The 22266-nt window shown below is 56.0% G+C and overlaps 2 protein-coding genes across 3 annotated transcripts in view; one reads left to right on the forward strand and one right to left on the reverse strand.

The window, feature by feature from the left end:
• The window catches only part of SLC15A4 (solute carrier family 15 member 4), an 83500-nt gene extending 73253 nt beyond the window's left edge, over positions 1-10247 (forward strand). The window contains exon 8 of the mRNA XM_023241273.2: positions 8601-10247. Within this exon, the coding sequence (XP_023097041.2) occupies positions 8601-8821 (221 nt within the window). The 3' untranslated portion in view covers positions 8822-10247. The remainder of the gene's footprint in view (positions 1-8600) is intronic.
• Positions 10248-14769: 4522 nt separating this feature from the next.
• Positions 14770-22266, reverse strand: part of TMEM132C (transmembrane protein 132C) — a 312101-nt gene continuing 304604 nt past the window's right edge. For both annotated transcript variants that reach the window (XM_023241276.2, XM_019814428.2), the window contains 2 exons: positions 21356-21547; positions 14770-16104 (listed from right to left, as the gene is read on the reverse strand). In XM_023241276.2, the coding sequence (XP_023097044.2) occupies positions 14917-16104; positions 21356-21547 (1380 nt within the window). In that variant the 3' untranslated portion in view covers positions 14770-14916. The remainder of the gene's footprint in view (positions 16105-21355; positions 21548-22266) is intronic.

The following is a 22266-nucleotide window of genomic DNA, read 5'->3' on the forward strand; positions in this document are numbered from 1 at the left end:
GGACCTTCTGTCTCTGAAATACTTCTGTTTCCTGTAGATCTTCTTGCTTTATTGTTTCTCTCTGGCAATCCATTCCTATTTTGAGGCAGGCCATCCGCGTTTGCAGAATTTCCTAGTTGCCCTGCAGATGGTTTCTAACATTTAAACCCCCGCCAGCCTGCATGGTTACGTTGCTTCTGCCCCACCCCCTGCCCTAACTTGGATCAGTAAAACCATGGCAGTTGTGGCCGCTTTGGAGCCTATCACAGATGATAGACTGTTTCCATTCGCGGTCATCTGGCCCTTTTGTAGATTCTTTATATTTCTTCTTCCGCCAGTTGGTACCTGGTCAGTACATGAAGAAGGCATCAAAGTAGGGAAGAGGGAGTTGAGAAGCCAAGGGAAGGAGAAATTCTCCTCTCCGGCATCTCTGACCCTCATTAAATCCCATCCCTTCTCTGCCTCCCCAAGTCTGAATTGTCTGCGGTCCCCGTTTTCCTTCCCCTCAGTGATAAGGAACAACCCAGGGGAGGAGTTGCTCTGTTCGCCCGGGAAGGGAGACGCAGTCGTCAGGCCCCACAAGGACTTCCACGGAGCAGTAGAAGGTGCGCGGCTACCGAGAAAAGAGACCTTTTGACAGCTGCTCGCATTTCCCTCCTCTGGTCTATTCTTGCCATCGCATCAGGAATTTCTACCTTTTTCACTAAATTGCCCCAAATGAAGAGAATCTGCCAAGCCACAGAGGCACCTTTCTGGACGTTGTAAAGCGAGCTCTGCAGACGTGCAGGCGCGGGTTGAATCAGACAGAAAGCCCTCGTTATTCGGGCGTGCTTAGAGCATTCAGACCCGCGTGCACGGATTGCGGTCCCAGCAAATGCGACGTGACTGCACGCCCGGGGCCCTGCAAACTCCCCCGAGGGAAGGCAGATTGACGAGGGAAAAACCAGCAGAAGTTTATTAACGCGTGCGTCGCAAATACACTCCGGAGAACTCAGTGATGAGCCGCTCAAAGGGGTGGGTAGAACGCGCTGTAAGGCATCTTAACGAAAGGACAGTAACCTTGTGTAGAAGTGACAAGACACAGGGCGGGGCCGTGTGCTTCCAGGGGCACGTGCTGGGCCGAAAATACATGGCAGAAAGCAACGGCAGGGGAGGGTCGGTGTGTGCGTTGTGGGGTTTCCCTTGGCGCCCCGTCCGGGTGGGTCCGTGGCACGTACGTGTGGCAGCACGGGCGTGAGCAGCAGCGTGCACACGCGTGTTCGTTCCAACCCCTGGACACACAGAACTACGTCCCAGAGCCTGCGGGGGGAATGTTCTAGAACACAGAGCCATCAGCCTCCCCGACCCCCTCTCGCCACCATCCAGAGCCGCGAGGGGCCCCGCTCATCAGTCACTCCAGAAGTAGGGGAGCCCTCCTGAAAGTCTGTCTTTAACCCAACAGAGAAAACTGAGCCAGGCCACAGTGCTGTGTGTCCACGTACGGTGGGAAGGGCCACGGGAGGGAGGCCAGCAGCGGAGATGGGCACCTTTCAGCCCCCTCTCTGGCCGGCTCCTCGGTTCTGAGGATTTCTCAGCACAGAGGGCCCCGCAGAGGGCCGGCCCGAGGACCTGGCGGGCCTCCAGGGGGCACGAAGGCACGGCCCACGGGTGTGGACACCACCCGCTTTGCTGCCTCTGTGCTCGACGTGGCAGAAACGTCCCCGCCCGGCTGTCTCCCCCTCTCTGCCCGATTCAGGAGAGCAGAGGAAACCCACGACGAGCCCGGGCTTACAGAGTGTCCTCCGGGCACCCCACGCTGAGCGTGCTTTACGTGAGGGGCCGGGGGTGCGGTGGTTGGGGTGGACACCAGCCCCGGGCCGCCCCGTGTGCATCCCAGGGCCGAAGGGCGTGTGGCCGTCACTGCCCGGCGTGGCCTCCTGCTGACTCCCTTTCCTCACTTGCAAAGCAGTGGCTGTAATAACACGTGCGCTTACACGGCTTGGCTGCGGGGAGCAGATGAGCTCGTGTTGAGCCCAGACGCAGCGCGTCGTTAGAGCTGTGTCCTCTCTCTGGTCAGCGTCTGAGTGCCCTGTGGCTGCAAACAACCCACGCCTACCCTCTTCCGGGCCTGGAGTCCTGACTGCAGGGCGTGGGCAGGACTGCGTCCCTTCTGGGGACTTTAGGGGACGATCCGCGTCCTGCCTGTACCGTCTTCTCTGCCTCTGACGTCCTGTGTCCCTCGTCCCCTAGTCGGGTCCTCATAACGCCGCGCAAGGAGGCACATTCACAGCCTCCGGGAACTACGATGTAGACACCTCTGGAGGGTTATTCTGCAGACCGATGGAGGTAGACAGAACTATGAGGATTACACCTGTGCCGTTGTTATGTCTCCCTTAAACATAACAGGGAAGGTTCATCTGGGCCATGTCCTGACGGACATTGCTACTCACAGTCAAACATAATGGTGGGGTTTCAGAGCCGGTATAGAATGGTCCTTTCTTTTGGGGTTGATGTGTGCATTCTAACCCATTCTTTTTTTTTTTTAAGTTTATTTATTTTTTTGGGGAGAGAGAGCACAAGCAGGGGAAGGACAGAGCGAGAGAGAGAGAGAATCCCAAGCAGGCTCCATGCTGTCAGCTCAGAACCTGATGCGAGGCTCGAACCCATGCACCACGAGATCATGACCTGAGCCGAAACCAAGAGGTAGACGCTTAACTGACTGAGCCACCCAGGCGCGCAGCCCCCCTCCCCCAATTCTAACCCATTCTGACCCAATCAGGGTTTTTACCAGATCTGTTTGATTCTTGAATCCTTGTCCTAACCACTGTGTGGGAGAAGGGACTTAAAAAAACTTTTTTTTAATGTTTATTTATTTTTATTTATTTATTTTTTAAAATTTTATTAACGTTTTATTTATTTTTGAGACAGAGAGAGACAGAGCACGAACGGGGGAGGGGCAGAGAGAGGGGGAGACACAGAATGGAAGCAGGCTCCAGGCTCTGAGCCATCAGCCCAGAGCCCGACGCGGGGCTCGAACTCACGGACCGCGAGATCGTGACCTGAGCTGAAGTCGGACGCTCCACCGACTGAGCCACCCAGGCGCCCCAATGTTTATTTATTTTTGAGAGAGAGAGAGAGACAGAGAGAGAGACAGAGCGTGAGCAGGGGAGGGGCAGAGAGAGAGGGAGACACAGAATCCGAAGCAGGATCCAGGCTCTGAGCCATCAGCCCAGAGCCCGACGCGGGGCTCGAACTCACGGACCGCGAGATCGTGACCTGAGCTGAAGTCGGACGCTCCACCGACTGAGCCACCCAGGCGCCCCAATGTTTATTTATTTTTGAGAGAGAGAGAGACAGAGAGAGAGACAGAGCATGAGCAGGGGAGGGGCAGAGAGAGAGGGAGACACAGGATCCGAAGCAGGATCCAGGCTCTGAGCTGTCAGCACAGAGCCCGATGCGAGGCTCGAACTCACGGACCGCGAGATCATGACCTGAGCCGAAGTCGGATGCTCAACCGACTGAGCCACCCAGGCGCCCCGCAAGGAAGGGATTCTTAAGGTCATGTAAATGTTGAACACAAAAATTAACAGGGCCAACAGCTCAGCTGGACTAGTTCTCACTTTGCCTTTTGCTTGTTCATACAGCAGAGGTTTCTGGGCATCATGCTGAGAGCATAAAAGCACCTGTGCATCCACAGGCCAGAATCCGTCCCGTCCTTCTGTGTGTCCCCTCCCCCCGTGTACTTTGCTCGGTAAACCGATGCGTGTCTGCATGTTGTGCTCAGAGTAAATCACATTTAACGCACAGCGTGGGCACTTACTTCTTAAAGACTCCTCTGATGGGTCCTTTTGCAAGAAGGCAAAGCTTTGGGGATGGTGACCAGTCCGTGTCATGTTAAAAAATTACCTGTAGCAAATACAAATTTTAATACTCAAACTGGAAGTCTGTGAGACACGTATCTTGGTTTTTATTCAATAAATTTAATTTCTGTTAGGGCAGATAGCCCTAAAAACCTACATCAAAGAGCTCCCTTACACTCAAAGTGGTTTGATCACCGTGGGTTTGATGCACACAGAAGGAGCACAGGTGTGGGGTGGTTTGGGACAGGCTTACGAGGTCTCCTCCAGGCCCCACGAGGGGTGGGAACCCTAGAATGATCCCATGGATTCTAGAGCAGCCCGGCTGGGACCAAGTCCTGGAGGGGCCCAGCAGCTGCCTGTGTGGATGGACGGCTCACCCAGATGGGGTCCTTCCCTCACCCCTTCCTATAATTTCCTGGCACAAGTTCAGCCTGTTGGAGCTTAGGTCTATCCCTAGGGAGCAAAGGGGGGGGGGGCGGAATATGAATTGCTTGAAATTAGATTCTCATTCCTAAAGGTAAAAGACTTCATAAGAACAATTTATTTCAGTCATGGCAAAAAGTGGTATATATATATTTTTTACAGAACTGAGCTTTGTGGCCTAAAAGACATTCCACTGGAAATAAGTTTTCTTATCTTGAGGTTGTTTAGATTGGAAGCCCGTTTACTTTTACTATATTAAGTCATTTATTTATTGTTTAGGTCATTTGTGAAGGCACAAAAGATTCTGGAACCTTCCGTGTCTGCCTGAGGCCATGAGCGTCCTCGCTATAAACAGCAAGACTAGTCATTTAGAGTAGAAATGAGAAACATCCTCTTACTCGCGACTTGTGAACTTTGACTCTGGGTGATACCAATTGTTCCCCTTCGTGGAATTGATTGCCTTTATCGGAAGGCGCCCGATACTGGTTTGAACACGGCTGCGCACTGGGGTCATCTCAGTCGCCAGATCTTTATAAATTGTGGGGTCTGCTGCACTTTGCATCTCTCTTCTTGGCTGGGAAACCATGTCGGGCTGCCCTGGAACGAGGACTTCCTTTACACAGGCAATGAGACCGAAGAGAACGTGGGGAGAGAGACTACTTCCTACTGATTTGCACACACCAGTGCACTGTGGGCCGGTGGCCGTTCACCCTGCTTCACGCGGAACCGGCCTCCTGGGTCACAGCGCTCCACACAGGCGTTTCTACCCACGTCATTTGTTGGAGTTTTTTTTGCTTCCACCATTCGATCATGACCTTAGCTAGTAGACGAACCGTCTGCCAGTTGCACAAGTCCTAGCCTTCCTCTTAACCCCACGTGCGACCTTAGCAAGTCCCCACGGACGTCTGTCTCGGGTGAGGCTCCTGCAGGAGCAGAACGTAGGACAAAGATCTGGGCGCAGGGGACTAAAGTTGCATGTTCCAGCTTGAGTAACGTTCCTCCGAAGTTCGTGTCCTCCCAGAACCCCACATTGTGACCTTTATTTGGAAAGTGGGTCTTTGCAGATGTGATTACTGTAATGGGGGATTAGGGTGAGCCCTGAATCCAATGACTGGGGTCCTGTATTAGGGCAGAGGCACAGGGACACACAGAGACCAGACAATGTGAAGACTGAGACAGAGATTGGGATGAATTGGGATGAGGCACCCGCAAGTTAGGGAAAGCCCGGAGCTGCTGGAAGCTGGAAGGGGCAAAGAGAGACTTTCCCCGGAGCCTCCAGAGTGAGTGTGGTCCACCTGACACATCTGGCCCTCTGAATTGTGAATCAATTTCTGTCCCCCTCCCCCACGCCAGCATCGTTAACATACGGTGCTGCATTAGTTCCAGGTGACAATATAGCGATTCAGAAATTGTCTGCGGTGCTCGTGGCAAGTGCCTCCTTAATGTCCCTCCCCTATTTCGCCCACCCCCCACCCACCTCCCCTCCGGTAACCATCAGGGTGCTCTCTGTAGTGAAGAGTCTGCTTTCGGTCTCTTTTCCTTCCCTGGATTGTTGTGTTGCCTAAATCCCACGTATGAGGGAAATCCTATGGTATTTGTCTTTCTCTGACTTGTTTCACTTAGCATTATACTCTCAAACTCCATCCATGTCATTGCAAATGGCAAGATTTCATTCTTCTGATGGCTGAGTAATATTCCATTGTGCACACACACACACACACACACACACCCCTTCTTAACCCATTCATCTACTGATGGACGCTTGGGCTGCTCCCATAATGTGGCTCTTGTAGATAACGTGACTGTAAACATGGGTGCATGTATCCCTCTGGATTCGTGTTTTTGTATTCTTTGGGTAAATACAATAAATTCTTCGGGCAATTGCTGGATTGTAGGGTAGTTCTATTTTTCACTCTTTGAGAGCCCTCTGTATTGTTTTCCAGAGCGGCTGCACCGGTTTGCATTCCCATCAGCAGGGCACGAGGGCTCCCCTTTCTCCACATCCTCGCCAGCATCTGTTGTTTCCTGAGTTGTTAATTTCAGCCTTTCTAACCAGCATGAGCTGGCCTCTCAGTGTGGTTTTGTTTTGCATTTCCCTGATGATGAGTGACGCTGAACATCTTTTCACATGTCTGTTGGCCATCTGGATGTCTTCTTTGGAGAAGTGTCTGTTCATGTCTTCTGCCCGGTTTTTGAAATGGATTATTTGTGGGTTTTTTGTATGTTGAGTTGTATCAGCTCTTTATATATTTTAGGTACTAATCCTTAACGGGTATGTCGTTTGCAAACACCTTCTCCCATTCCGTAAGTTGTCTTTATGACAGGATAAATTTCTGCTGTCTTAAGTCACCCAGGCTGTTACAACAGCCCCAGGACACTGACACGCACAGTACTTGCCACGCTTCATGACGTAAAACGTTCCTGCCTTGCCTGGTTTCCAGGTACCAGTGAGATGTCCCTGAGTGAGGATTTGGGAAGAGCGTCCCACAATCAGATTTTGTGGGCCAGGGTGAACTGGCTGCGGGGTATCCCCGGATGGGGCTCAACACACCTCCGAGTCACCCCCCGCCCCGCCAGGCACACGTCCCGCATGACGGAGCACCCCGGCACTCAGCGGCTTGGAACGCAGACGTTTATGGCCTCGCGGTGCCTGTGGGCGAAGGCTCTGCGAACAGGAGAGCCGGCGGCTCTGGCTGAGGGTCTCCTGATGCTGTGGAGGTTCCGCCAGGCCTCTGTCATCTGAAGGCTTGACTGGGGCAGGGGCCCTGCCTCCCCCACTCGTCACAGCAGGGGAGTTGCCGGAGCGTTCCTACCACGAGGCCGCTGACGTCCCGCAGGATGAGTGACCCAGAGAGGAAACCGCAGTGCTTTTGGGAACACGATAGCCTTTTGTGTGCGCCGTTCCTCACCCACACCAGCTGTCTGCAGTGCGGGAGGGGGCCACGCCGGACGTGATCTCCAAGGCGCCTTGGACCCCCTCCCTCTGGCTCCCGATGGGCCCTGGCGGGGGGCTGCTTACCAGGACGGCAGCTCCCTGGCTGTTCCGAATCCCGCGGTCTGGGTCGGTCGCGCCGCACCAGGAGGGCTGGGAACATGAGGGTCGGGGAGTGCGGGCAGGCACTGACAAGGTCTGCTGCGTCCACTCTGCAGAACGCATGCCCGCCTCCTTCTATCTCCCCGGCCACCGCCTCCGGCGAAGGCCCGCAATCTTTCACCAGGATGGTCACAAAATGCCTCGTGATCCAGCGCCCTTCCCAAAGCTCTCTTCTCACGGGGGCAAGGCCCAGGCCTCAGATTCAGGGAATCTGAGGCTTGCAGCCTGCAGTGGCCTCCCCCTCCCCCTGCTCACTGCGCTTCCCGCCTTCCCCCCTGCCGTCTCCGTGGCCCTCACTGCCTTCCAGCCACCCTGGTGATGTCTGGCTCTCCAGGCAACATCGGCCGGCTCTGGCTGCAGGGCCTTTGCACCTACCCTCGTTGAACTGGAAACCATTATCCAGACATAACCTTGTGTCGTGACCTGCCAAACAGTCCCTTTCCACGAACGGCACCTGATTATTCTTCGCCACATCGGCTTATGTCCTTTGTGGTGCCATTTAGTTGCAATCTGATATCATCTCGTTGATTTTGTTCATGTTTGTGTTATCTGCCTCCCCCCCCCCGCCACCCCGCCCTCGTGAGAATACGGGTTCCATGTGGTTAGGGACCCCGGTGCTCCTGTCTGTGGTCATATTCCCAATAGGGAGCCTTTGAGACTCAGCCACGGCCAGTCTCTGCACGTATTAGCTGACGGGACGGTGAATGTACTTCATCCTCTGTCGGGGCCCCGGTCTCCGTCCTGTGCCGTCTAACCCCGTCCCGTCACATGTAGCGTGACGGCTCTCTCTTTCCGTGGCTGACACCGTGCTCCGAAGGCACGACACACTCAGTCCTCACAGATGAAACGGCCCCAGCCTTCCGACCGTGCCCTCACTCGGAGGACAGAGAAAATCAGAGAAAATGTAAATCTTGACCCCGAACTTAACCCACGTTTTTAAGATCAATGAAATTTCACAGTCTGGTAATTTCTTTCCACCCAAATGCCCTTTTTGACAGAAAAAAAAAAAAAAAAGGCTTTCAGACATTTTTGGCCAGTAGAATATAAATTGGAAAAAAAATGTCCCAATTTGCTTCATTCTGTGAAACATTATCTAATGTTCTCCCTGAAAGAGAAACTGAACAGTGTGATCTGGCTTTCCTCTACTCCTCTGCTCTATTTCATAAACCTGGCTCCCTCCGAGTTTTCCGATGAGCACCTACATCTCAAAGAAGTGCTAAGTCAGAGCCCTTGGGTTTTCCTTTTGTTTATTTGTTTGCTTGTAGGAGTCAGCGAGCCTCCTGTCCAAACACTTAGGAAACCCACCCAACAGAGCCGTCTTCCAGCTGGACATTTCAAGACGCGAAAACCTCGGCATCTGGTCGAAGGTTTGACTGTCCTGGGCCTCAGTGAAGAAGAACTCGGCCTGAATGCCCATTTGGACAGCTGCCCTGTGTCCTGTGCACTTGGCCTGTGTCCCCAGCAGCGCCGAGAGGGGGCAAAGTGACTTCCACAGATGTGAGCCGGGCTCTAGCGCGGGGCCAGGCCCAGCTCTCCCCGCCTGCGTGGGGCCGGGGAGGTCAGCTAGCACCTGGAATGCGCCCCATGCGTTGGGCCAAGCCGCGTGTCCGCAGGTGGCTTCCCTGAGCTTCGTGGCCACCACAGTGCCCCCATCAGAGGCTTTCCTGGGGTCCACCTCTGTGCACCTGTTCCGGTGAACCGGACACAGTGTTCTGTGAAGACATCCCCCGGGTGCATCCCGTCCGCCCCCCTCTGCACACCTTCCCTTCCAGCATCCAGCGCCCTTGGCTGTGAGGGGACTCCCTGATGTCTACCTGCCTGGAGGTGAGCGTGCCTGGGGGTGTCTATCCTCCCAGGGCAGCTCTTAACCAGAAACCCCGTTGGGAGAGGACTGTCAGCTTAGCCTTTAACCCTCCGCATCATTGGTGTCATTAGATTCTTCGTCACTGCCCCATTCACGTGCAGTTCAGGGACTGGCAAGGGCCTCACGGGGAAATTGTGCCCTTCTTACCGGGCTCCCTTCCCTGCAAGCCCTTTTCTCAGGCCTCCGGGCCCACAGCTCCACGCTGCCTCCGTAGTCCTGGATGTAATTTTTGTCTGTCCAGCCCAGTGAGCCTGCTCTGAGCTCTGGCTGTGCCATTTTGTTCAGGCTCTGAGCTAAGCCCCCAAGAGGAAGCGTGGTGGCGGGCAGGGGCTCACTCCGTAGCCTCCCCACCTCCCTGGGGTCTTTGCCCTCTGACGCCCACGCCCGGGAGGCTCTCTGGAGCCTCGAAACGGCTGCCTTTTGGACTTGACACCGGTTGTGCTGTTATTCTGTACGGGACAGGCAGTCTGAGGGAGCCCACCGGCCCCGGGCCATGCAAGGCGAGGCTGGCTCTCGCTGCGACCGCTTTCGCGTCTTCCCGCAGCGCCCCTTGTGCCTCTGGGTGCAGAGCGTGGCCCGTGGCCTCCTCCCGGAAGGTGCAGTCCGAATGTCTCGCCTGGCAAGCAGGGGGCACTCTGGCTCAAACGAGTGGGCTCGGCCTCTCCTCCAGGCGGAAGCTTCTCGGCCAGCAAAGATGGGCTTGATTTCAGTCTCGGGGCTCCCCGTCCCCCTGGCGGGGCCCCGCCTGCACCTCACAGCCTGTGCCTCCACACGTGACTTTCGTGACCGTACGTCTTCGGTCGAGGGCCACAGAACCGTCCCTGTTCATGATGCTTAAAATCAGTGTTTGCACTTTGACCTCAACTGTGGAGGAAAGAAGAAATCTGAGAGCAAAAACCTGGAAGGTCACTGCCGAAGCACCAGCACAGGCAAATTGTTGTTTTCACAAACACTTTGCTCATGCGCTGCGTTTAAAATGAAAAAAAAAAAATTAATTTAAGTCACATCTGTAATGGTACATTTTCTTTTAAAAAAAAATTAAAAATTTTGTTAGATGCTTATTTATTTTTGAGAGATAGAGCTCGAGCAGGGGAAGGACAGAGAGAGAGGGAGACACAGAATCCAAAGCAGGCTCCAGGCTCTGAGCTGTCAGCACAGAGCCCGATGCAGGGCTTGAATCACGGACTGCAAGATCATGACCTGAGCCGAAGTCGGACGCTCAAGTGACTGAGCCACCCAGGCACCCCTGAGGACATTATTTTCATTGTATTTATTTATTATTATTGTTTTTTTTGAGAGAGAGACAGAGCATGAGCGGGGTAAAGGGGCAGAGAGAGAGGGAGACGCAGAATCTGAAGCAGGCTCCAGGCTCTGAGCTGCAGCACTGAGCCCGATGCGGGGCTCGAACACACGAACTGTGAGATCCTGACCTGAGCCGAAGTCGGACGCTTAACCGACCGAGCCACCCAGGCGCTCCAGTTTTACTCCATTTTTAATGCTAGACACTTTATGCAAAGCTTGCCTTAGGGTAGTAATTAGGACCACAATCTTTGGGATACAGGCATGGGCTTGAGGCCCGGTCTGGCTACGTCCTGGGCGTGACCTTGGGCAGGATGCTCAGAGCCTGCTTCCTCGTCTGTGACACGGAGCCAACGCACCTGCCTCGGAGGGTGGCCAGGGAGTGAGTAAGGGAAGTTCAACCCTGGGCCTGGCTGACACTTGTTCAATGGAGTGGCTCTTCTCTATCATCGTACTTATGGCTAATGTTAAAAAGCATTAATGTTAATAGTGTCGATGCATTATTGCTAATATTAATAAAGATTCATGCTAATGCCTGCAAATATTCGGTATCTATTTCACACGAGAAAAAGCAGATTAGTGTTTGGAGAGGCCGTGCGGGTCCGGCTGGGGCACACAGCCGCGAACAGAGCAGTGGGGTGCACGCCGCCCATCGCGCACCAAGCCCGCTGTTGCACCCACCGCTCTGGGCTCTAGCTGCCCCCTTCCCTGCCTCCTCCCCGCCCCGGCTGCAAGCGTCTCCTTTATTCCACCTTCTGCGTGCTGCCCAGGGCCAGGCACACAGCGGGCGTTCGGTCGGTGTCTGCTAAGCGAATAACGAGACCAGCAACCAGGAGACAGGCCACTCTCGCTCTACTGGATCGTTGTAACAGGAGGAGTTACAGCTGGTCTCTCTGAACAGTCCCCAGTGCTGTGGTGACCCCCTCCCCAGACTCAGACGCACGTCATTGTAAAGAAGATGGTGCCTTCTAGGAGAAGGTCCCTGCACAGCTCACCTGGGGCCTTCTTTGCAGAAGGAGCTGGCACTCACCCTCGGGAATAAATCAGAGGTTGTGGGTCTGCAGACTCGTTCAGGGCCTTCACAGGCTCACATGTCAAGAGGGAGGCAGGCGGGCGGGCTTGGAGGGTGGGTGCGGCATCGGTGTTCAGAATAAAAGAGAATAGGGGATCCTGACGCCCGATCCGATGTGTCTTAGGGTCTCACAGTTTGTTAACGTACCGTTTATTCAGTGTACGTACGCACGAGGGAGACCTCGCCCTCTGGACACACGCGGAAGGGAGGGGCTCCGGCCCCCAAGTCGGAGGTTGGGACGTGCGCTCCCGTGTCACAAACCCCAGTCAGGGGAGGGCGGGGCTGACGTGTTGTCTGCGGACAGCACCAGCTTTTAATGGGAGCTGGCATCGCTTCCATAGCCCGGGGCGGCCGACCAATCCCAGCCTCCCCAGAGACGCTGCATGGGACACGGGTTTTCAGGTTTCCTTTCCTAATTCGTCCCTTAATTGCAATATACTTGACATTCAACATGGTGTGAGCTTCAGGTGCACACTGTGCTAATTTGGAAAGCAAAAAGGGTCTCCCCATTTCAGAACACAGGTCGGTCCCAGGGGGAACGGGACCAGGCGGTCACCCCGACCTGGCCTCTTGGCTGTCCACCAACGACAGCAGGGGTGTTCCCCGAGCCTCCTGCCCGGGGAGGAAGACCTCGGCGGCCCTCCCTGTCTCACGGGCTCAGAACTGGCGCAGCTCAGCTCACCGGAGTGGACCGCGTGAGTTACGTGCCCAGGGCCAGCGTCCGCGGCTTGTTGCGGGAGCGCACGGGTGGGGCGTGGCTGGGTCTGATCGCTTTCCAAGCGCGGGGCGGAGACGAAGCACCCAGCATTATAGAGCCAACCACAGCCCTCCTTCCCCTTATCTGGAGCCTTCACCTTCTAAAGAAATGTATGCGCTAGCCAGGGAGGTAGCTGGATTTAGGGGTGGACACCAAAGATCTTGAAGTCCGTGCTTTCCCACTGCACTGTCCAGAGGTGCTGCGGGGGCACCGAGATCTCCTGGTGCCTTGATTAGGAAACCTCACCGTCGCATTAACCCAATTGGCTCCCCACAAGAAGGAGGATCCTGCTCAGGGAATGGTCAGAATTCTCCCACAAGGAGAGAGACACCAGCACCTCTGGGCAAGTCCGGTGGTTTCCTGGAGCCGGGGGTTTTCAAGGAATGGGAAGTGATTGGAACAGGTATGGAGTTTCTTTTCAGGATGATGGAAATGTTCGACAGTCAGGGAGGCAATGGATGCACAACTCTCTGGATAAACAACAAAAAACCCCCCACTGTATCGTACGCCGTAAATGGGTTAAGTCTATGGCACGTGAATTGCGTCTTAATGAAGCTGTTACTAAAAAAAAAAAAAAAAATCCCGCCACTTTATCTTCTACCAAAACATTCTCTACCCCCAGCTAACCAACGGCGACCACAGTCCCACTGAGACCTCAAACACCACCCACAAAAACAGTCCCGATAAAAGAAACTCCTTTCCCCCCGGATGGGGCTCCCACCCTTTCCACCCAGTGTCAAGGTGTTCCTCTACCTGGTGTGGATCGCAGACCCGCCCCATCCGCGTTGCCCTGGAACCTGTCAGGAATGCGTGTTTCTGGAGCCCCCTCAGCAGCCTGAGTAGTTTATGAGCCCTCCTGGCGGCTGTGGGCACGCGCAGCATGAGAGCCGCTGGTGGGGGTGACGGCGGACGAGGGGGTCCCGGGAAGCCCTCTGCAGCAGTCACGGGACCCACGTATGTGCTGTCTTCCCTCGAGCCCAGCGGACAGGTGGTTTCTTCAGCAAGTTGTACATTCGGCGGGAGAGGAACTAGGAGTTAACTGAAAAAAGAAACACCCCACAAGGTACTGACTTGTCCAGGCATGGAAAGCATTTTAATGACAACGGGCATCACAGGTATAAATAAATATCTCCCTTCCGTCTGTAATATGTGCTAGAAATAGCCTTTTGAAAAGGTCACGAGGCTCCAAGGACCCTTTCTTAGCTACTGATTTTAGTAATTAAAAAAATAAAAACAACGAGCCTCACGGGTGAGCGGTGCCTGCCCAGAGCAGGCCCCGGGGCCTGGCAGTCACCGAGGGGCTCATCCAGGACACGGTGCTCTCTCGGCCACACACAGAGTTGACTTTGGATCAACGCGTCTTTGCCAATGTGCTGCTTACACAATCAGGCTGTTAAAAACCACAGTTGGCTGACCATCTAACACAGATTTTTATCGTCTCGGTCCACGCTGGCATGTTCCGCCCAACAGAGTCAGAGGGACGACTCAAAAACCCTCCCAGAGTTTTTATCCTGGCTCGTTTCTCAGCGTCAGCGGGTCTCGTGACAGATGTCCCGCACGAGGAGGCACAGACTTCTCTTGGGTGCGATCTCTCCCTCGTGGATCTGACCAGACCTCCCCTGAGTGGGGAGCCACTGGGTGCTGGGCTCTGTGAGCTCCGCGCGGCTGGCTGGGTCCCCTCGGAACGGCCTCGGGCAGCGTTCCGCCCACAGGCTGTGGCCTGGGGGGTGGGTGTGGTGGAGGGCAAGGTCAAGATCCAGGGGACGCCTCCCCAACCCTTTGATTTTTAAACCCCAGCAAATATCAACAAGGCTGGAGGAGTACAGGAGAGCATCAGACTTACTACTTAAAAGATGGATAAATGGAGACTATTTCTAAGAATTCACCTAATGTGTACGAATATAACGTATGTTTAAATCAGGAAAAATATACCATTTGGTCCTTGGAAATAAACATTAAATACAAATCAGATGGCAGCATGGGACACAGAAAACTTGTTGGAAGGAGGGAAGGAAACGTGGGAGAAGAGAAGGTTATCCAGGAAAGATCGAAAACCCTCAGATTCATCATCCCAGGGCACCCAGGGCTGGGATGGTCTCTTCCCAGAGACGGCCGTCCTCGGAAGGGGGGGGGGGACACTGAACTAAAACAGAAATGGGGCCTTAGCAGGACCTCGTTGTAGATTTTGCTACTTTATTAGAAATATAAATAAAGAGATGATTCCTTCTGTCTTTTTATTTGTCTTTTTGCATTTTTTTAACAAATAATTTTTGGTAGCTTGTCTGGGTTATGTTTCAACTCGTAAAATCACCTTCCTAACGTGGCCCTTGTGCGGTTCAGGGTCTCGGTCAGCGACCCACCCAGAGCTGGCTCCGCTGACCCTCGAAACTCCGCCATCATCGACTGGTACAGAATCCTTGCTACAAAAGACACGCGGCCCCTCGCGGAGGCTCCGGGCCTCGCACAGCCTGACGGCGGGGGTGCGTCCCCCGCTCCACGCCGGGCCCTCCTGGATCCCACCCGACGCCAGAGCCAGACCCACTCCGAGCCCCGCGAGGGGCGGGGTGCAGAGCCGCCGGCCGGAGGGGCCTACGCCTGTTCCTTGAACTTCTCCAGGTAGTTTCTGAGCTCCTCGGGGGCGCCCGCGGCCACGTCCTGGCATACCCACTTGATGTCCTCGCCCCCGCCACCGAGGATGGAGTTCACGCCGGGGCAGCCGTTGTCTGGCGGGATGGTGGTGAAGGTGGTGAACTTCACCTTCTTCCTCTTGGAGGTGGGCGAGTGCAGGGGCTCGGGCTTCGGGTCCCTGGCCTGCCTGCCCCCCGAGTCCGGCCCGTGCCCCCGGCCCTGCGCGTGCTGCCGGGCTCCGCCGTTGAGCAACAGACAGCTGCTCTCCTCGCTGCCGCCCGGCCCGCGGTCCAGGACGGTCGTGTGCTCGTCCTGCGGCGGGGACCCCTCGCCCGCGTGCTCCAGGAGCTCGGCCTCGTTGCCCAGCCACACCCAGTCGTGCGAGTGGGCGACGGAGGCCTGGCCTTCCGGGGGCACCTCCTTGTGCCGGTACTTGAGGGCGAACGTGGCGCAGTTGATGAGGAAGACGAGGATGGCCAGGCAGAAGACGCCCAGCAGGGCATACATGCCGATCTCCAGGTCGCTCAGGCCCCTCGCGGTCTGCAGCAGGTCGCTGGCCCCCAGCCCGCCCCCCGCGCGGGGCAGGTCCACCCGGGCCGGGAAGTTGGTGAAGTCCAGGGGGATGTTCTGCAGCTGGCCCTCTCCGGACGGCCTGCCCGCGTCCGGCCGGCTGCTCTTCACCACCCTGTTGTCCAGCAGCGGCCGGGCCGTCGTGCCGCCTCTGCGGGGGGCGCCTTCCTCGCGCTCCACGGAGGAGCCGCCGGGCGGGGGCCCCTCGGGCTCCTGAACCTTCTGCCGGCGGTCACTGGCGTGGTTCTTGATCTCGCCCTCGTCGCCGCCCCCGCCGGGACCGGAGTCGGCGTCGTTCTGGCCAAACTTGACCCTGACGCTGCCCACGCCCACGGCCAGGACGCTCTTGCGCTTGGACTTCTGGCAGGCCTCTGCGATGGTCATGTCCACTCGGACCAGCGGCCCCTGGCCTTCCCCCTCGGCCATCACAACCGGCCACCTGGGAGAGCGGGCCTGGGGGACGGACACGACGGCCTCGTCCAGGGAGGTGGCGGTCAGGCTGAAGTCCCTGGTGTCGTAGATGTCGAGGGGCGTCACCGAGCCGTCGCTGAGCTGAAGCCACGTGCTGACCACGGCTTCCTGCAAGGAGAGAGGCTGTTAGGAGGCCGCAGCGTGAGGCCTGCGGATGCTTCTCCTCTTAGGAACCTGCCCGCCGGCCTAGAACAGAACCCGAAGGAATCAGGAGCTGGACTCAAATCCAGACCCGGTGGCCGATGAATCTGGGGAGAAAACATTCAGGTTTTACATCAGGACCAGAAAATCGCTGTAAGTTGAATAAGAACACAGATGCAGGGACAGCTCCAGCCTAACCCTTGCTGGGGAGGGCCACCAGGAAGCCTCGCGGAGATGGCCCCACGGCTTTACTCGCAGACTCCACGTGGAGTCTGCAGGTTCCCTACAACTGGCTCTGATGCTCCCACCTCCTCTGAGGAGGGTCCAGCCTTGAGATGTCTGGGTGGCCCATGGTAATCTCCCTACCTCGGGATCCCCACTCACACCTGCAAAGTCTGTCTGGCCGCACAAGGTGACGCGTTCCCAGGAGCTGGGAGCTGGGCCGGGGGGCCGTCCTTGGCACACTGATGTTCCAGCCACCACAGTGGCAGTGGCGGCTGTGCGTCCTGGGAACCCGCCACTGTTGTGTCCTCCGAGGACGGACTCACTTTCCCCTCACAGTGATACCCGAGGTATCACTCTTACTATCACTCTATTACTCTTACTGTCACCTCTTCTCCTGCTGCAGGTGAGGAGGCGGGATCATGGACAGCATGGCGGGCTCAGGGAAGTGGCAAAATGGGGGGTTTGAGCCCGGAGGTCCGTCCGGAGTCCCACCACCACGGCCACTCACCACGATAATTTTGATGTGTCTGGAATTCTTCCGCGTTTTCTAAGACCAGGCATTTAGGGACATGGGTTAGAAGCCCATGCCAGACACGGCGGAGCCTCGGAGAGGGCGCCCGGAGCCGGACGGAGAAAAACACACGGGGCTGTGAGTGGTGGCACGCGGGGACAGGTCGTGTGCACAGGTGGGGGTGTGCTTGCCTGTGTCGGGGAGCTGGGGGTGGGGCGGGGAGGCCAGGAGGAGAGGGGCAGGCCCCGGCCACCACCGAGGCGGGGCTGACCTTCCTGGGCCAGTCTGCCGCAAGTGCTGGAGGAGAATCAAGGAGCAGAGCCGGGGAGGGAAGAGTTAACGCCACCCCAGGGGTCTGTTACGGGTGAAGGATCCTGTGTCCTCTCTGGTCCTGGCTTCTGGGCATGACAACCGAGGGCCGAGAATTTGACATGAGCTGTGAGTTAAACACGTGGATGCACTATTTGTCCTGGCCCCCCCCCCCCTTTTTTTTTTCCCAAACAATCCGCTTTCCCCAGCTGAGAGTGTGAACCCCTCCACCCCGGGGTCTGAGATGGACGTCTGCTTGGCCTGGATACTTTCTAGCCCTCTTTTCCACCTGGGACTGGAACACCAGCTTCCCTTTGGAGAACCGAGTCCTCCCCGCTCAGGGCGCGAGCACACTCGGGGCAGACGGGGCAGGGGCGGGATGGGGGTGGGGCTGGCCCCGCCCCTGACAGGCATGTGACCCAGCTCTGGCCAATCGGAGCATCCCACCACCTCGTTCACAGGGATTGGCTCAGGAAGGGGCTCAGGATGGAAAGCAGCCAATAGGAGGGGATCCCTGGGCTTCGGCGGGAACCAGAGATGGGAAGCTTGCAGCCCCCGGGGCTGCTCAGTTGGGGTGCAAGTCTGCGGCGATAGTGGCCGTCTTGTAGCCGCTTAGGGGGGCTCCGCTGGAACAGGAGGGCCACGCAGGGGGAAGAAGAGTTAAGAAATGGAGAGAGAGAGTCTCTGAAGAGTGTGTTCCAACCACAAAGTAGACTGGCTGAGGATCAACCACTTAAAAGCCGGGTGGGAATATACAAAACAGCATGAAAATTCCCAGGCACCAGAAAGGAAGAGGGAACGCGTACCAGAGGGGTCCATACAGAGAGCTGTTACCGAGGTGGGCTGGAGGGGGGACGGGTGTCAGAGCTGCTCAGAAGGCCTGCCAGCCAGTGGCAGGGATGCTCATGCCCACCTAGGGACTGTCCGCTGGGGATGGGACCCCTTGCGTAAAAGCAGGGCTATCGAGACCGGGCGGGGGGCGATGAGAAAGTCCTACCCAACCGGGCCAGAAACAGCCACGATGCCTGCTTGTGTTCTGAGCACTGCCCGGAAAATGTGCCCCCTGGGAATCAAAAGCCCACCGCGTCCCCACACCTGGGTGTGGGGTCTGAAGGTGCACGACCTATATGATGCCCTGCCGCCGACAGGAAGACGCGCTTGGGGCTGGGCCCGTGCAAATGCAGGCCTGCAAGGATTTCCTGTTGGGAGTGAGCGAAGGGAAGAAGCCACAGCCTGAGGCGCTTCTGATTAAAAAAAAAAAAAAAAAAAAAAAAAAAAAAAATTACAGTCACGAGGAGGGAGGGCTCTACCGTGAGAGGGAATCATAAAAAACGCAGGTCGATCAGCAGGGCAAGGGTTTTGGATAATGGAACAACCGAAATAAAGTAAACCAGCAGCAACGACAAAATGGCCCATGAAATAAAACGGTTCAAGGGACAAGGAACGCAGTAGACACCACGTTGAGAGGAAGGCTGAGGGGGAAAAAAAAAAAACAAAAACAAAAAACAGGGAGGCGTGGAGAGGACTTCGTGAAAGAATGCTCCAGCTGAAATTACCCAACGGCTAGTTTGCAAAGCAGATTAGACACGTAGGGGGGAAGAGAGTCTGTGTCCAGGGCGTCAGAGCCAAGGAATTTACCCAAATCACAATCACAGGGATCAAAAGAGACGGAACACACCAAAAAAGGCAAGAGGAAAGAAAGCAAGGACAGTACGAGAGCCACCGACAGTTTTTGGTGAGACGTTCCAGACGGAACGAATGTGGAGAAGGCAGACGGGGACATCAGGATCCACGGAACGAGTGGCTGGAATATTCTCTAGCATTCAGGACAGCTGGATCTAGCTTGGCCTGAAGACAAATCCCCAGGCATGAACTGATAAATACCGATGTCTGCTTGGAGCCAGCCTGGGTCTGGGCTCTGTCTCCACTAACTGGAAGCCCAGGCCAACACCCGCGGCTTGAGACGAGCGCCCGAAATCTCAGGACGGCATGGCGGTCACTGGTGGCACCTGCCCACTCCCCCTCTCGGTATCTGCCCGCTCAGCGGTCAGTTCGCAAGACCGTTTTGTCTGAGGGAGTTCTCCGACCTCTGGAAGCCACGTGGCCATGTCTGTAGCCAGAAGTGCCAAGGAATTAACACCCCCCCAAAGCAGCCCTCAACAATGACTGATAGGAGATGTGACATACAGCCCAGCTCCCTGGCCCCTGGTCAACACTGGCTGGTGGTTTCCCCAGAAGACTCGGGCTCCAGTAGTCCACGGCGGCGGCCGCGGGTGGGGAGCGCGTTCTGCTGACTATCTTCTATCCCTTGTAGCCCTTCCCGACTCCCGTATTGGGGCTCCCTCCAGCACTCAAATTAAACACTCGATCGCGAATCCTCATGGCAGGCTCAGCTTCTGGGCGATCGACACTAAGGCAGGCGATATGGCTCAGGAGTTTTGCTTCCCACCCTTGTCCCCTCTGTCCGCATCAATGGCCAGTCCCACAATCCGACAGACCCCCCTTCTAATTGGTAAATCGAATGCATTAAGGCCAGGGGATTTCCCGTTTCACCCTTCTGTCCTGGCTTTCCTCCGAACAGATGAGGCACAGGCAAAGTATATACGATTGCCCTCGTACTGACGGGTGTAAAAATCTTTCCCACGTTGCATTTCAGGGCGGAAATATCAAGAACAAGGTGCCGGCCTTCCACACGCCGAGGGTTGGGATAAACACACTGTTCACACGGTCTGTGAGTTCATCTTGGTTGACTTTCCATCCTGAACTAATTTTTCTTCACACACTCTAGACGGGGAAAGAACTTCACCTAAAACCAGCCCCCTGAGTGGCAGACAGTCTGGATGAAGCCTTCAGAACCCTGCGGGCTTGCCGAAACCCATCTGAGTCGGTGCTGCTGTGTGATTGAGGGTTAAGTCAGGTGATTAGCTGGTTCCAGTGAGGTTGGACCCCAGGACGTGCCCAGGAGAGGCCAGTGCATTTCCCCAAAGATGAGAAATTCTGAATGACTTAAAACAACACAGGCCCAGGAATGATTTAAAGCTCCATCCTTTCCAGAGTCATGTCTGCAAATCAAATGAACTGCATCCATAAATCCCCCGGAGTCCGTGCGGGGACCTCCAATTACCATCAGCCAATGAAGACAGATGGGACACACTGGATGGGGGTCGGGGCCCCTGCCCCCAAGCCAGGAAGGTTGCGAGGCCAATCATGCCCTAATTAATTACCCATTCTCAGCAAATAGCTCCATGTTCTCTGCCTTGTCTCCCCACTTTGCTCCGCTCCCCTCAATTTGCTCCTTAGAGAGTAGAAAACACCTCGCCCCCAGGAGAGAAGCCATCAATGGGGGCCTGACTTGGATGTGAACGTATTCCAGGACCCTCCTGCCGACACCCTGGGGCAAAGTCAGCTAGCGGCCGCACACTTTCTGGAATGACCCGCCCTGATCTTTGGAACCCGGGAACATAATGAGATGCCACTCCTGTGATGATGCTGTGCTGTGTGGCGCAGCTGACCTTGAGATAGGGAGACCGGCCTGGATTATCTGGCTGAGCCCGGTGTAGACACGTGAGCCTTTCACAGCAGAGAGGTTTCTCTAGCAGGCAGCAGAGGGGAGGTTAGAGGTCTAAGGCATAAAAGGACTCCATGCATGTTGCTGGTTTTGAAGACAGTGGGGGTGTGGGAAGTGACAAGGAACACACGGGTGGCCTTAGGGAGCCGAGAGGGGTCCCCGGGGAACAGCCACCAAAGACACAGACACCTGCCACAGAAGTGCAGAGACAGGAACGAGTGTGGAGGCCGATTATTCCCCAGGACACGCCAAGAAGGGCCCCGCCGGCTCACTCTGCTGTCGGCCTGTGGTGCCCTGAGCCTGGAACCCAGCTGAGCCCGCCCCGGCCCCCGACGCACCGAGCTGAGCTAATAAGCGGGCCTTGTTGTAAACCACCAAGGCTGTGGAACCAGACTTGCGCACTGGGCATCACCTGTCTGGTTCATCACAGAGCCCACGACCGGAATGACGTAGCCCTGTGGCTTTTCACAGCCTCCCCATCACTGCATTCTGGACTGTGGTTCAGCGACTCTGCTCCGTTCCTCCCTCCCCCCGCCCCGTTCGCGGAGTCAGGCACGGCAAGCGCCCTGCTCCTCTTGAACTCCGGCTTCTAGAACCATCCCTACCTGCTTGGGAGTCCGAAGCAGCTCCTGAGCTGTGGCCACAGCCGTGATGGCCTTGCTGTCCTCCGTGCTCGGGTGGAGGGTGACGGACAGCCCAGCCACCAGCTGGATGGCCAAGTCCGTCACTGACACTTTGTCATCTAACACGGTGACCGTTTTCTCTGCCAGGATGGAGTCTGACAGCGGGGACAATACCTGTGGGATGGACAGGACAGAAGATTCCCAGATGCTGGGAGCTTCCCCGGCAACACTTCCTTCTTGCCCCAGGCCTGGGTCCAGAGTACGGGGTGAAGGAGCCTCCCACCTTCTTCCCTAGAGATACACCAGCCCACGCCAGGCCTTTGCAAGAATCAGATAAAGTCACCCTTCCCCACGACACTTTAGCTCTGTGGGGAGAGGACAACAAATGTTAAAATCCATTCTGTTTTTAAAGGGAAAGGACCCCTCCTATTGAGATGAGGGACTCTTGTACCCTGCACAACTTGGTTACCTGTGCATGGCAATCAATCCTGCTGACGAGGCTCAGGAAGAGTTGCACACGAGTTGACTTTGTGCAACCTGAATCACATTCTAAATGAACTATGGAAGTAACTGTGGGGGAACTGAATTATAGTCTCCTCTCCCCCCCCCCCACAAAGTACAGTCAGGAAGGTAGAAGTTGAGGGATTTGGGAAAAGGCCCACCACTCCCTGTCATATGTGTTTCCTTGAACAAAAAGGGTAGTAGGACTTCGAAGAGAGGTTTGCTGGATGGATCCATGGCAGAATGACTAAATGCTTTATGGGAAGGCGGGAGGCACCTTCCCCCGGCCACGAGCGTGAGCAGCATGCAGGGGAGGGGAGGAGGCTTCTGAGAGGTGTAGGAGATGTCAGGTGTGGACAGCGGGATGAAGGGTTGGCAGACAGGGGCAGGAC

This window comes from Felis catus, chromosome D3 (genome assembly GCF_018350175.1).
Source record: "Felis catus isolate Fca126 chromosome D3, F.catus_Fca126_mat1.0, whole genome shotgun sequence".
NCBI lineage: Eukaryota > Metazoa > Chordata > Mammalia > Carnivora > Felidae > Felis > Felis catus.